The sequence below is a fragment of the Arachis duranensis genome, chromosome 10 (assembly GCF_000817695.3).
Source record: "Arachis duranensis cultivar V14167 chromosome 10, aradu.V14167.gnm2.J7QH, whole genome shotgun sequence".
Classification (NCBI taxonomy): domain Eukaryota; kingdom Viridiplantae; phylum Streptophyta; class Magnoliopsida; order Fabales; family Fabaceae; genus Arachis; species Arachis duranensis.
Window position 1 is genome coordinate 95,689,830 of NC_029781.3, and position 14,248 is coordinate 95,704,077.

Sequence of the window (14,248 nt, forward strand, 5' to 3'; positions counted from 1 at the left end):
ATGCATCATTTGCTTAATTCACTAGGTACTTGCTTTATAGATGATTCTTTTTGTAGAATTAAAAAATTTTTGAAAAAACTCTCATTGCATATCTTTAGAAAATTAACATGAATCGAAATTAAATTAATTTAATCAAAGATTGGTAGTGGGTAAACCATGACAATTACAATTATTTTAGATATTAGATATTAAATTGGATATATCATAAAAATCAACTCCTTATAATTTGTCTATTTATTATATATGCCATAAGAAGAATCTCTATCTTAATAATTCAAAAAACTTTAAGACATAAGAACGTATAATATTTTTAATATAGAGAAAGCAATTACAAAATGTATAGAATATGTACATATGCTTATCAGTTATCATAATATTTTTACATGTTTGATTTCTTAATTTTTTTGTTAATTTTTTTCTTTTTTTTTCATTGATTTGATTTGTTTATTATATGCTTAAATTACAACCGACGGTAAGGTGAACTGAATCAATGTTATGAGTATAGTTTACTTAAAAGTCCATCACTTATTAAGTAGATCCACCTGTTTAGATTTTATTTATAGGTGTTGTGATGCATGCACCTAATTATTACAATCATTAATGGGACAACTTATTCCTTTTCTTTTTAGTTTCTTTTTTTTTTAGTATAGAAATGAATAAACAGGCATAAAGAATATGAACATATTATCAGTTATTACTGTGGAATAATTTCCTTCTTTGGTCTCATCCAATTTTTACTCGCAACTTATGTTTTTATGTTTTTTTCATTGGATTTTGGTGTTAAACCAAGGTATTTATTAATATATCATGTCATTTACAGTTTGTTTTTATTGTTTATGGCAGCCAGTTTTGAAATCAAGTTTGACATTTAGGAGCTGAAAATAAGTGCTTCATATCAAGGTATTTTCGTGTTTATAACATGACACCATAGTGTTATATAAAATTTTATTTTCAATTTTTTTTTATATTTCGATAAATGAATTGTTAAAATGTAACAACATATGTGACTTTCTAGTTACTTTCTTTATTGATATCTCCACCCTAAACCTTATATTTTCATAGATGGATAATGAAAATATCGAAGATGCAAATCTCGAAGATAGAACAAATGTCATATATGATTCAGAATTTCAAGTAGGTCAAATCACTTCTACTGACCTATATCATCCTGATCCAATACAAATACCAACTCGTGTCAGGGAAGAGTTAGAAAATAGACAACATATCTGTGTCACATCTCTTTCTTGTGTTGCAGTGCATCAGTTGTATCTTTTGGAATTAATATCACAACATAGGCCTAGGCAAATTAATGACGACAACTTAGAAAGAGAACTTAGGCGTACTCAATTAATAACACAGTTACTGGAATCTGAAAAGTGTCGAGATGTCATACGTATGGGCCTTGAAGCATTTAGGCAGTTGTGTCAGAAATTAAGAGGAACTGGTAGAGTAAAAGATTCAACTCGTTCTACGGTTGAAGAGCAAGTCGCTAAATTCTTACATATTATAGGGCATAATGTGAAAACTAGAACCATGTCTTTCTTCTTCCACCGGTCAGGAGAGACAATTAATCGTCACTTTCACAATGTCTTACATGCTATTCTATCATTAGAGGGAGACTTCTTCAGGCAACCATCTGGTGAGGAAGTTCCTTATGAAATACTTAATAATAGTCGATTCTATCCGTTTTTTAAGGTACTAACTCTTTTGATTTACTTACTCACATTTATATAATTGTCAATGAAATAATTATAATACTGTTATGTTAATAAGTCAATATACTTTCCCAAAAAAGGATTGCATTGGAGCCATAGATGGAACTCATAGTCGTGTGAAGGTACCAAGGGTGGACGCCCCTCGTTTTCGCAAACGAAAAGATCACCCAACACAAAATGTTTTAGCGGCCTGTGGTTTTGATATGAAATTCACTTATGTCTTGTCCGGTTGGGAAGGAACTGCCTCTGACTCAAGAATATTGAAAGATGCTTTAAGTAGGGAATATCCACTTCGAATTCCCGAAGGTCTGTGCTTATATAATTTACGAAATCAGCTATATAAAGTTAAATTTATAATCATAGTGTGTTATACTTTAATTTTTGTATGCAACTGTTGTAGGAAAATTTTATCTAGGCGATGCTGGATTCATGCTGAAGCCTGGGATACTTACACCATATAGAAGTGTTTGGTATCACCTGAAAGAGTATTCACTACGTGAGCCACAAAATCCTAAAGAACTATTCAACCACCGACATTCTTCATTAAGAAATGTCATTGAAAGAAGTTTTGGAGTTCTATAGAAAAGATTCCCAATTATAGCTGGCGACACTGAACCATATTATTCATTTGAAACTATGAGAGATATTTTTTTGGCATGTTGTATACTGCATAACTTTTTGATGGGTGTTGATGTTGATCAATCTATAATTGATGAGGTTGATAGAGAATTGCTACAAGAACGCAATATAGATAGATCACAACCAATTCAACAACGTGATGAGGAATATAGGCATGCAGCATTATTACAAGATAACATTGCGGTTGAAATGTGGAATGTGTATCAAACAATATGAGTGATTATACATTTAATATATTTGAATATGTATATATATGTGTAGTTTATTGTCAAAGTTGTTTATTGGATTTTTTAAGAAAATGTTACAGGTTAAATAATGCCAAATAAAGGAAATAAAACAGAAGCAACTCAACCTTCTAAAGACAACTTAAGATGGTCTGATGAGATGGATGAAGCTCTGTTAAATGTGTTAGCAGAAGAAGCATTGAAAGGTAATAGACACGATGGCTCGTGGACAACTGAAGCATATGCCAATGTTGTGAAGACTTTGAGTATAGCTATAGGTCCACACATAACGAAGAACTACATCAAGAATAGAATGAAGACACTGAAAGATCATTTTGCTGAAGCGTATGACTTATTTCATCACTTAAGTGGATTTGCATGGAATCCTGTAACTAGAAAGTTTGAAGCTGAAGAAGAAGTGTGGCAAGACTTTATTAAGGTATCTTATACTTTTTTATTACTTATATCAGTGATGAAGTGAGTCACAAAATAATTTTAACTTTTTTTATGTAGGAGAAACCTCAAGCAGAAAAATGGAGAAAAATGCAAATTAAGCATTATGATATTTTGAAGGAGTTGTTCGGAGCTGATAGAGCTACTGGTAAAGGGGCTGCTACTTCACGAGAAAGGATTCAACAACTTGATAGAGATCCCATTGACTTGAATGACTCTTTTGAAAATGTTGGATTTTCTGACATAGATGTGAATACGGGACATGATATCCCAACATTTTCTGTTACTTTAGATTCACCAGGTGCTCCTCATGGTCAGCCAAATCAAGTAGGAGGGAATTCAACTTCGAGAGGTACAAAGCGTGAGTCTCCTATGAATGATTTTTTGGAGGCACAGTATGAGAAAGTTGCTTTGGGAATTACTACCATGGCCGATGCTGTAAAAGAGGGTAGTTATCTGTCTAGCAAGCTACATGACGTGGCTCAGAGGCAGGTTGAATCAGCTGAGAGACAAGCTTCTGTAGCTGAGAGGCAAGTTTCAATCGCCGAAAAACAAATCTCATTAATTGAAAGACAAGTCGCGATTGCTGAAAAAGGATTAGCTATTATGCAACAAAGTAGGCCTCAAATTTACAGTGAATCAGATGTATGGGATATGTTGACTGAATTGGGTCTAGTAGGTTCATTTCGGATGCAATGTTATCAGTTTTTATGTGAAAATGAGCAAAAAAAACGCCAAGTTTTTGGGATCCCACCTGAAATGCGACTGGATGCACTTTTTCATTTCATGACTGCTGCTGGTGTTCGCTTAGGAGATATGGTACTTCCAGAAAACATTCACCATTACAGGTAAAATTTTTATATGCGCTTAATCTCTGGTTAATTTGAGGTTATTGCGTTTAACAATTGATTATGTGTTTTTTATTGTCGTAAAGTATGACTATATCTTCATATATTTGAACAAGAGATCATTTTCTGTTTTATTTATATTAACACATGGTTGGAAATCAGTTTTTGCTGATACTTTGAGATTGATTGGTTGTTTGAATAGAAAGATATCAATAAAACAAATTATCATAATCAACTCTGATCTTTGTGTTAATTTGTCTTTGTTGTATATGCTCGTGCAGGAATCCTAAAACTTGAAAATGTTTGGGACCAATGAGTACAGAGGACAACTAGAAATTCATCATGTGTTAATATCTTTAACTCGAAAAAACTTTATTTTTTTGAAGTAGATGGGTACAGATGACTCAAGCTATGTACAATTGATTTTTTGGATGTAGACCTATGCTGATTACTCTGACCATGAAGAATGAACCTTTTGAAAAGTGTTGTGTGGTGATAAAATGGTACTATTTTAGAGTCCTGATCGTTGTTACGTTTTTTACGTTTTGTTATATGTTTATAGAAATTGTATATGGTTTTTTGTCACACGTAGTAAGAAAGAAATGCTAGTCACTTTTGATAATATTTTATTTTGTAAATATGATTTAGTGGAACTTTTTCTTAAATATGATTAAGGAGATTAATGATGTAGAGTATGAGTAGTTTTTATTATTCTTTTAAAAAATTATTTATTTATATGTATTTAAAAAGAATGATACTAATTTTTATTTATGACATTCAACGACAACAGAAAAGGATAAATTCAAAAAAATATTATTGTTAATAAAGATAACACTTTAAAATTCTTAAATGTAATTGGGATCACTTTTTTTTATTTTAGAAATAATTTAAATACATTGGTATATTATAATTTATATATAATATAAGGAAGGGTATTTATGTAATTTCACTTCTTTATGATTTTCTCTTTTCCTACTTTTCCTTTCATCCAAATAAAAGAAAAATTTTCTCCCATTTTCTTTCCATCTATTTTCTCTTCATCCAAACAACATAAAAAAAATTAACTTTTCTTTTCATTTTCTTTCCTTTTATTTTCTTTCCTCTCATTTTCTTTCCTCTCATTTTTCATCATCCATTCAAACAAAGTGTTAATAGTACCCTTTCCAGAGTTCTAAATTTATAATCACACTCTGACTCATTTTTACTTCTAAGCGAATTTAGCATAAACGCTGCCAAAATTATGCATTTCCAAGTTTCCGTCATCTTATGTTCAGAATTCACTTGCTTCTTCGGAGACAAAAACGCTAAAACCGTTCGCTTTCCCGCCATAAAAAATAACAATAAACCCTCCTCTCCAAGTTCCGAAACCCTAGCTTCCCCATTTCACTGCGAAAACCTCTTCGATCAGCTTCGATTCTCTGCATGAGCACTCCATTAAACCTTCACAGTGCTCCGCGACAATGGCGACAATAGTCACTTCCAGAGATGTTCAAGAAATTGTGTTCAAGCTCACTTCCGATAAAGCCAAAGCTCGCGAAGTAACTTGATTTCTTTTTTATCAAACCTCTTTTAATCGCTGTTCGAAACACATCATTTGGTGAAATTTTTGTGTTTGAAGAAATGTCTCGAATCTGATTTGGATTAAAAATTGAAAAAAGAAACTAAAAGAAAAAGAAGGAAGTTAGTGTGTTTGCTGTTAATGTTGTGCATGAGGCGATGAGTTTAGTGTTTAGATTAATGTTGCTTTGACTGCAATGGATTTTGACGAGCTTATAGTAAATTGAACCGGAGTAAGCAACTTTGATGCTATGACGAGATCACGAGAATCCTTATATGCTAGTTAGAGTAAACTAAAAGAGTGATTCGCTGGTTGATTTAGAGTTCAACAGTTCAGCTATTTGTTTAAAACTGTAGTTAACGTGAGAAACAATAATGCCTATAAAAGAATGTGAGTATTGAGTTAAATGAGAAACAATAATGTATATAAAAACTCTGAGTATTGAGTTCCGAGTGAATATCATCCTTTTTTACTTTTTGGAATTATTGTTTGTGTTGTCAACCTAAGAAAAAGAGAAACGAACGTTTAGAGCAGAGTAGTGTTGGATCATTAAATCAAAAGTTATATTTATTTATGTTTTGCCTCTCATGTTCTGTTCAACTGGTAAAAAAAGTCTGATACTCTGGACTAAATGACTTATATTAATATTACACGTGTGCAATGATTTGATGTTCTTTGTTCCTGGTTGCTGTAATCAGTAAATTCAGGGATAACTAGCAGCCTGTTTTGTCTGGATAGAAATTGTGATACATTTCATTTATTCATTTTACGATATCATGCTGTGTTTTGAAATTGATCCAGCTACACTATATTCACCATTGGATTTCTTTTTATGTGCACATTCTCCCAGAGTGATCCATTATTTACTCGGATTTATCATGAGTGTTGTTGTGTCAAACATTGTCAGGAAGGGATCAAGTTGTTAAATACTTGGTTAGAAGGGGAAAGATCATATAACTTCTGCAAATTTATTGGATTGAATACTACAAAACTTAGACCTGATGAAGTTCCTCACTGTAAGTTCATTATTACTTGCATTTTGATGCTATACATATAATATTATTGAATCTAAGTTGTAATCTTATGGAATTCTTCTTTTTATTTTTTTAAATTTTATATTGGCAGCTGAAACATGGCCCTTTCTCATATCTTTACTTATTCAATGTGCATCATCGGAAATATCGTCAAGTAAGCGGAGAAATCCCAAGATAATATATGCAAAGACTCTTAGAGTTGTTGTACAACGAGCTGAAGAAGCAAAATATTCAGGTAAGTTTAGTTTAGTTGGTAACAAGCTTAGTTCCCCTCCCCCTTTGATGAGAACCTAGTGTGGCTAGAAGACAGGTAAACTCTCAAAGAAGAACAAATAAACAAGGCAATTGTAAGAGATCCATTTTTATATATATTAGGATTTAGAGTTTGTAAGAGATCCATTTTTATATACTAACGAGCTATTAGTATAAGTAAACTTCAAATCATAACCACCTTATGAGATCCTCTCTCTCTCTCTCTCTCTCTCTCTCTAATTTAATTTTATTCATCATTGTTTTTTAAAGATTTAAGACATTGAGTAAATTTATACTGCCTTTTCCTAAAACTTGCTTATATTATATTGCTTCGCTGTTTTATATTTTTCACTTCCATCCCTTGAGATGGTTTTTAGTGGGAACTAATTTTGTAAAGTTGTCATGCTTTGATCAATGAGCCTCTTAGAAGCTGGCTTTTTCCATCTGTCTCTATACTCCTTAACTTTGTTGGCTATTGGTTTTAAATACCTCTACCATTATCTTCGGAGTTTCAGAACATGAAATGAAGATGCAGGGAAAAAAGTAGCAATGTTGATAATGGGAGTGTTCAAAACTTCATATTATCTTCAAAAGTCTAAATATAGTAGGGGTGTCAAAAACTATTTTCTGGTGATATTTAAGGTTGTAACGAGTGGAAGACTACCGAGTCATCATTGCTTCTAAGAAATTTGTTCACTCCAAAATAAAAGGACTAGGAAATTTCTCTGCATTTAATGCTGGCCATCTCTCAAAACAATGTAAAATGCAAGATTGCAAGAACTCAAGAAATCTTTGTTGAGTTTTTACTATTCGTCTTGTTGTACAATATTGTGGTTTCTTTTAATGCATAGATTTGTTGAAGTCTAAAATTAATCATTTTAAGGATTTGTTGTGTAGTATTCTTCTGGTAAGAATTTGATTACTGCCTTATCGCTGGAGTATGATTGCTCATTTAAAAGGTGCATTTACTCAATATGGTCCTTTGTTTTCTAGTTTATAAAAAAGAAAATCTGTGTATGATTTCTCATTTAATGAGTGTTGATACTTTTGATGGTCTATTGTTTTTTAATTGTTTTCTTAATATCTATTGCTACCATTATGGTAAATCTATCTTAAAAATTTTATATTTGAAGCACCTTCCAGGTTTCCATCTCCTTAGTTACTTGTTTTCCTCTGTTTTTAGGAAAAACTCTGCCATTGTCATCTGTGGTTAAACCACTTTTTAACCATGTTTGGGAAGTCCTGAGTAATGTTCCAAGCTTCCAGTCAGAGTATGGAATTATCCTTCGACATCTTCTGGCAGTTGGCGATTATAGTCTTCAAATGAAGAAACGGATTTACTGCAGTAAGTGTCTGTAATTGAGGCATGCGTTATCTTTGCATCTCGTCAACATGATCATTTTAATCTTCTATATTCATTTATTGTTTGTTTTCTTTGGTTTTTTTTTGGCAAGACTTGGTGTTTCTGTACATTGAGAAGGTTGAAGCAAGCTTGAATGTGAAAAATATTAGTCATTATACTTCCAAGGAGGAGGTCTTCCGCTATATATTGACGCTTCATTCTCTTTTGGAAAATCCTCCTGGAGACTATCCTGATAGTATAAGAGAAGACCTTGTTAAGGGATTTGTTAGGATCTGTTTGTTGATCAGGTACTCTTAAGTTGCTTCCATTTTATTTTAACTCTGTCTCTACTATTATTTTCTGTTCATCTGGATACAATGTCGTATCTTGGTTTCTTTCTTTAGGGAAGAGGGAAAGATATCACGCAAGCTTGTTGAGTGTATTAATACATATTTGTTAAATGATGGTCCAAATTTGGGCTGTCAGTTGTTAGAGATTCATAATGCTATACAGCAGTTCGTGTTTCGCTGTTGGCTGACAACACATGATCGAGTGCTTAAGGTATCTTACCATTGTATTTAAATGCAAAATACCGTATTAAACTTATAAATTGTTTTTATTTTTTATTTTTTAAACCCAATGTCTGTTACAGGATTCACTTATATTGTATTCAAGGATACAATTAAATTTGATGAGGGGTGCTGCTGATAGTTGTTTACTGGTGGAACAACTTTTGGATGTGATTTGTAAGGATCTTGATCAGGGTAGCATGTCTTGTACTTCAATGCCTAGGTGAGTGTTTCCAAATTCTGATGTTCATATCTTGTATAATTGATGCCTGGTTTTTCTGGTAGATCACAATGAGCTTTCTGACCAGGGGAGATGGAAATAAAGATGATAAACTTGGAGCTTTGACTAGTTCACATTGTGGCTTGGTGGAACTTGCTGCAGTTATATTTTATCGGGTAGTTACTGTAAACTCAGTCATCGTTACCCATACTCTGCAAATTATTTTTTATCTGATATAATTAGTAAGATAAAACACAGCTGTTTTAATTATGCTTTCTTTTCTTGAGTGTGTCTAGTGTGGTTAATGAATACTGGGTTTGCTGTGGAGCAGTTTCTTGTCCTTTGTTCTAGATGTTTCAATAAAGATGAGGCCATAGTATTCTAGCATTGTGTCTTTTAGTAGCAGTGCTTCTGTGTTTGATTGAAGAAGGCACCCTATATGTTAAATGACATTTTTTGGGATGGTATTGTCCTTGTGGAGTTCTCTGGTGCTTTTTTTTTAAACCTCCATATTTTATTTTGTGGTTGATATTCATTTTTATTTGTGGAGATTCTGAGCAGTGTTGCTGTCTTTTTCCTGTTATTATTTATATTTCTATTTCTATTTTGGTGGTTGTTTTATTTTCATCAGTTAAACTTGCCCTCTTTTCTCCTTGGTAACATTTATGTTTTTCTTGCCACAATGTTCTTGAATATTTGTTACCATGATCTTTCTTGTTTTTAGAATGATACCATTTCTGCGTATTATGTAGAGTTATCGACATATATAATTTGCATATAGTGTTTGTGTATAAATTGAGCATATTACATTTTTATGTTAGTTGATTTAGTAAATGCAGTATTTTTTTTTTTGGTCTTTTTTGCTATAAGAATTTGCTTATTTTTTGCTAACCCGATTTGTTGATCAGGCTTGCCTTAATACAACTAGAGAATCTTCTAGTGAAAAACGGGTAAAGAGGGAACCTGCTGCTGGGATTATGAGGGAGGCACTCATGAAAGGCAAATGGCTATGGTAATTTATAAGCATAGTTGTCGGGTGCACTGTGAAACTCATTTTCTATTTTGTCCCCAAGAAATAGAACATGAATATGATGATTGTTTGACTATGTATTTAATTATTCTCTGTAAATTTATACTTTTATTAACTTATATATGTTAGTAGAATGTGAAGTGTAGATAGAGGTTGTTAGATACAAGCTTTTACTTGACAACTTAAGTTTTATGATATGATACTAGAGCCTCTATGACTAAAAGGGTCTAGAGTTTGATCCTGCTGCCCCCATTCTTTTAAATAAATAATAATGAAAATAATTTTAGTATGACATAAGATGGCTTTCTGCACTGTTCATGTTTTAAGCCTAAAAGATGCTCTTGTATGAGGAGACGTGTTAAATATAAATGATTCATGTATTTCTACTATACTTTAAGATTTTACAAGAGACGGTTACATGACAGAGGTAATTACGCAAAATTTCCCCCTGCTGGATAGACATAGAATGTAAGAGAGATTACAGAATAAAAAAGGCATCATCACAAGGAAAGTGAAAATTAATAACTGATGTAGATAAATACACCCATCCATGTCCCTGTTTAAATTAATTATCATGATGGTAATTGATGGAGGATATTTGCTGCACAGGAATGCTGCATTTTGTTCTCTTATTCGAAATTACCATAGTTGCATTCGCAAAGATCTTTTTCTCTACTGGTTTGAAGGCATATGGATGACCTTTGACAGGTAATTCGGGATTCACAAGGTAGACATAGTAATAGTTGCTTCAGTCATTTGTTTCAGGTGGAATATTAGCTCCCTCATATTTGCATTATTCTAAAGAGTTTTATATTTTCCTACTCAAAAGGAATTGCATTGAAATGTTTGGACAGTATTGTTCCTGGCAGTATTGCCCTCTCTTTTCTTTATATATTTTTTAAACATACACTTTTCAAGATTGAAAGCATGACATGTTTCATTCACAAACTTCTCTATCATGCTGTTTCCTTTGTTACACTATTTTATTTTTTATTTTTTATATACCCCCTCTGTATTTATGAAGAGTTATATTAGCTTGGGAGTATCTCCATGCTCTTGGTGATATTCTTCCCATTTTAATATATAAAGTGTTGTAATTTTGCGCATACTTTGGGAGAATTTATTCTCGACAATTTACTGGTTAAGATGTATTATTTTGAACACTCAGTTATCTTGCTAATGGTTTGAAATTTAAATTGAATATTTGTTTATGCATGCCGTATCTCTGTAGGAAAGAATGGTCATGGTCACTGTTTACTTAATAAAGTTGAGATAATATTGCAGGATTGTGAATTGTGCCAATGTGGAGCGTGCCTATGATGGTTTGTTATGGACGCTGCGGTATGCTTTGGTTTTTTGTTGATCTTATCATATGCATGTGAATAAGTTGGCGTTGTCCTGTTGTTCTTTACATGTTTTTACTTGATAATAATCTCTAGTTTTATTCATTTCTTTTTGATATCAAACTAGATTTTGATCCGCGTGATGTGCGGAGAATTTGAATTATGATTTTCTTATGATAGTTTTTCTTTATTAGATTTTCTAATATTATTTAAATAAAATAGTGTATATTTATACAAAGAATTTAATTGAATAATGCGATAAATAATGTATTATTGAATTTTTTGTTTAATCATGTCTGAATACATTTAAAATTGTCAACGGTTATAATGTCTTAAGTAGTAAATCAACTAAAGTTGCTCAATATAGTTTTCTACTTATTATTATTTTTTTTTTTGCTTTTGGTGTCTTCCTTTTTGCAGCGTTGCTACTTGTTGGTGATGTTTGTTTTGTTTTCCTCCACTTGAATGTTTGGAGTAATGTTTGCTCGTCATGAAGTTTGCATTGTTGATTGTCTTCTACTTTTTCTTTGCTACTACTATTTGCTGATTCATTTGTTTCTGTTGTTGCTTGTTGGATTTTTTGCCTTTTTTTATTAGGATCTTTTTCCGCCGTTTCAATCTGGCTATTTTGCATAGTAAATTTTGGCGATGGTCATGGATACTAAAAAATCTTTGACCAACGTATTAATTGCACAGGATCAAGCTATGAGCGTTCATTTGTTTTTGGAAAGAAGAATAAAATACAATAAGACCACAAAAACAAAAACTCGATTTCTTTAGAATAGTTATACTATGAATGTAAATGGGTGTTCTAGAATTAGAAATATACATTTAGGTGTACACATATTTATGTTGTTATTTGTTATTTGTGACAGTTGTAATCTTTCATAACAATGCATCTATAGGCTACCTTGGGCTGTTTTAATATATTATAAACAGATATGTCATTCTGTTCTAGTGGAGTTGATATGTGGGCCCTGATTTTCCTCTTGCTTCTGAAGGAGTTTGCAGGATGAGGTCTCTCTCTCTCTCTCTCTCTCTCTCTCTCTCTCTCTCTCTCTCTCTCATGCATGCGCACACACATAAACATGAAAACATAGTCTCACCGGTCCTTTTTGATTTATCCTGCGCTGATGCCTCTAAATTCTAATACCCAGTCTCAGCATGACAATAATAGTTGGCATTGATAATGGATGATCATGTGTGAAAATAGTGTTGCCTATCTTGAGGATTAATATGCCCTTCAATCCTCTGTTATTTTTTCCTTTATTTGTTGGTTATGAGGATACCTTATCCTCCTCATTCATTGTTATTCTTAAGTTCTGGAGGAGAAATTGGAAGAGAAATGGTAGGTGTTCAGTGTGCATTTAATAATCTGGCGATATATTTTGGTGAATGGGTTACAACATTCAATAAGCCAAGCAATGTTGAGAAAAGTTACTGAATATTAAGGTGACAACAATATACAGTATTGACATTTACCTTCCATGTCTGAATTTCACCGATTGAAAGTTTTGAATAACCTTTCATTTAAAGTTTGTACTAAAGCATTAAAGAAAGAGACATTATTTAGCAATCACTTAGTTCTAACATTTTTATCATCAAAGATAATTTTTAAGCCTGTCGTAGACTGTTGTCACTTGTCACTATCTTTGTTGCTTTTACGTTTTCTTACTGAATCATACATTAAGTTGGTCAAATGAATTTTTGCAGTTCATCAGTGGTTGGCAACTAATATGGAGTACTTTAGTGCATGCATTGCCAATTTTCAGCAACATAAGCCCTCTTGTAAGTTTTGTTGACATAATCTGGCTCAAGATTTTAATGGTTGAAGTTCTTGTTATATGTAGATATTTTCAATATATCTGCCTCCTGTATTCTGACTCTATGTACACGACCTGACCAGCATAATTACATATTTATTCATTTCACCCTGTATTTTTTTTTCAAAAGGGAATTTCACCCTATATTTGTTCCATTGATAGCCTCATAAATCATTTTAGCTAGCTACATCATAATTGCATGCACTTCCTGTCTCTTCTCATGAATCTATTAATTTCTGGCAAGGGTAATGTAGGTCCTTGGCTACCGTTAGAAACAGCCTGTAAATTTTGCATTTCTAATCTCTGTAACTGGGTAATCAATATTTCACAGATGTTATCTATGATAAACTTACCACTCTAGTTATAGAGTTCATCATATTTTAGGGTATTATACTGATTATTGGGAAGTAAGACACCAAGAATTGCACCCAAAAAAGGAAAATACCTACAAGAAAAAATGATAAATGCAAAGATGAGTTGGTGTCCTGGATGAGTGGATACACCAGACATGAAAGGATTAGGAATGAGTACGAGGGAAAAAGTTGATGTAGCACTATTCCAAAATGGTGAAATTTCACTTAAATAGTTGAGATGTGTTGAAAAGGCCTGCGGAAGCAATAGTAACTTGTGTAGACTAGATGAAAGGTAGCGTAGTAGTTAGAGATGGAGGAAGAAGCTCAGTACTTTGGGATACTTTAGTTAAAGTTCTTTTTCTCATTTTTAGTTTAGCATCTGTCTAGGAAGATTTTTAGGAGAATCACACCACTAAAGAATTGCTTTTGATTGCGGATGGCGGCTTACGGTAAAGAGCCGAAAATCCACCATTGGATAATGGCATATGGTGTTGCAGGAAATGGCGGATGAACTAAAAATACATGTATATGCACAAAAAATGATGAAAAACTGCACATGTAATCGATTGTAAAATCTTATTATTATAAGCATGCAATAGGCTACCCCCTCTAATCTTAGCTTCTCATCCCCCTTTGAGTGTTTATTTCATACGAAACTTATTATTATGCTCTTAAGGTTTTTGGGGGCGCTTCTTACCCCTATTTAAGACCATATAACAAAAATAAATATGCATTTTGTTCCTCTTAGAATACCGTTTTAGTATACAACCAATCATACAAAGTGGTCAATTGTTTGGATGCTAATGGCAGGTTTTTATTTCAAAGGATATAACATTTCATGAGTA

At 32.5% G+C, this 14,248-nt stretch overlaps 2 protein-coding genes across 2 annotated transcripts in view; both read left to right on the forward strand.

Moving 5' to 3' along the window:
• The first annotated feature begins 1,062 nt into the window (after positions 1-1,062).
• Positions 1,063-2,570, forward strand: LOC110276970 (uncharacterized). Its single transcript, XM_021134087.1, has 4 exons — positions 1,063-1,695; positions 1,796-2,021; positions 2,116-2,180; positions 2,298-2,570. Exons 1-4 carry the CDS (start codon positions 1,063-1,065, stop codon positions 2,568-2,570), a joined length of 1,197 nt encoding a protein of 398 aa, XP_020989746.1.
• Positions 2,571-5,045: 2,475 nt separating this feature from the next.
• LOC107471056 (serine/threonine-protein kinase ATM) overlaps positions 5,046-14,248 on the forward strand; it is a 43,003-nt gene continuing 33,800 nt past the window's right edge. The window contains exons 1-12 of the mRNA XM_052255705.1: positions 5,046-5,417; positions 6,345-6,453; positions 6,563-6,706; positions 7,907-8,068; positions 8,178-8,373; positions 8,470-8,626; positions 8,718-8,857; positions 8,943-9,030; positions 9,763-9,866; positions 10,494-10,592; positions 11,169-11,235; positions 12,941-13,015. Coding sequence (XP_052111665.1) covers positions 5,340-5,417; positions 6,345-6,453; positions 6,563-6,706; positions 7,907-8,068; positions 8,178-8,373; positions 8,470-8,626; positions 8,718-8,857; positions 8,943-9,030; positions 9,763-9,866; positions 10,494-10,592; positions 11,169-11,235; positions 12,941-13,015 — 1,419 coding nt within the window. The 5' untranslated portion in view covers positions 5,046-5,339. The remainder of the gene's footprint in view (positions 5,418-6,344; positions 6,454-6,562; positions 6,707-7,906; positions 8,069-8,177; positions 8,374-8,469; positions 8,627-8,717; positions 8,858-8,942; positions 9,031-9,762; positions 9,867-10,493; positions 10,593-11,168; positions 11,236-12,940; positions 13,016-14,248) is intronic.

What these genes read in the sequence shown, in the direction of transcription:
- LOC110276970 (XM_021134087.1), top strand. Translation starts at nt 1,063, where the DNA reads ATGGATAATGAAAATATCGAAGATGCAAATCTCGAAGATAGAACAAAT. An exon ending in TCCACTTCGAATTCCCGAAG is followed by an intron (nt 2,022 to 2,115) that starts GTCTGTGCTTAT and finishes CAACTGTTGTAG; the next exon opens with GAAAATTTTATCTAGGCGAT. An exon ending in TACTTACACCATATAGAAGT is followed by an intron (nt 2,181 to 2,297) that starts GTTTGGTATCAC and finishes GGAGTTCTATAG; the next exon opens with AAAAGATTCCCAATTATAGC.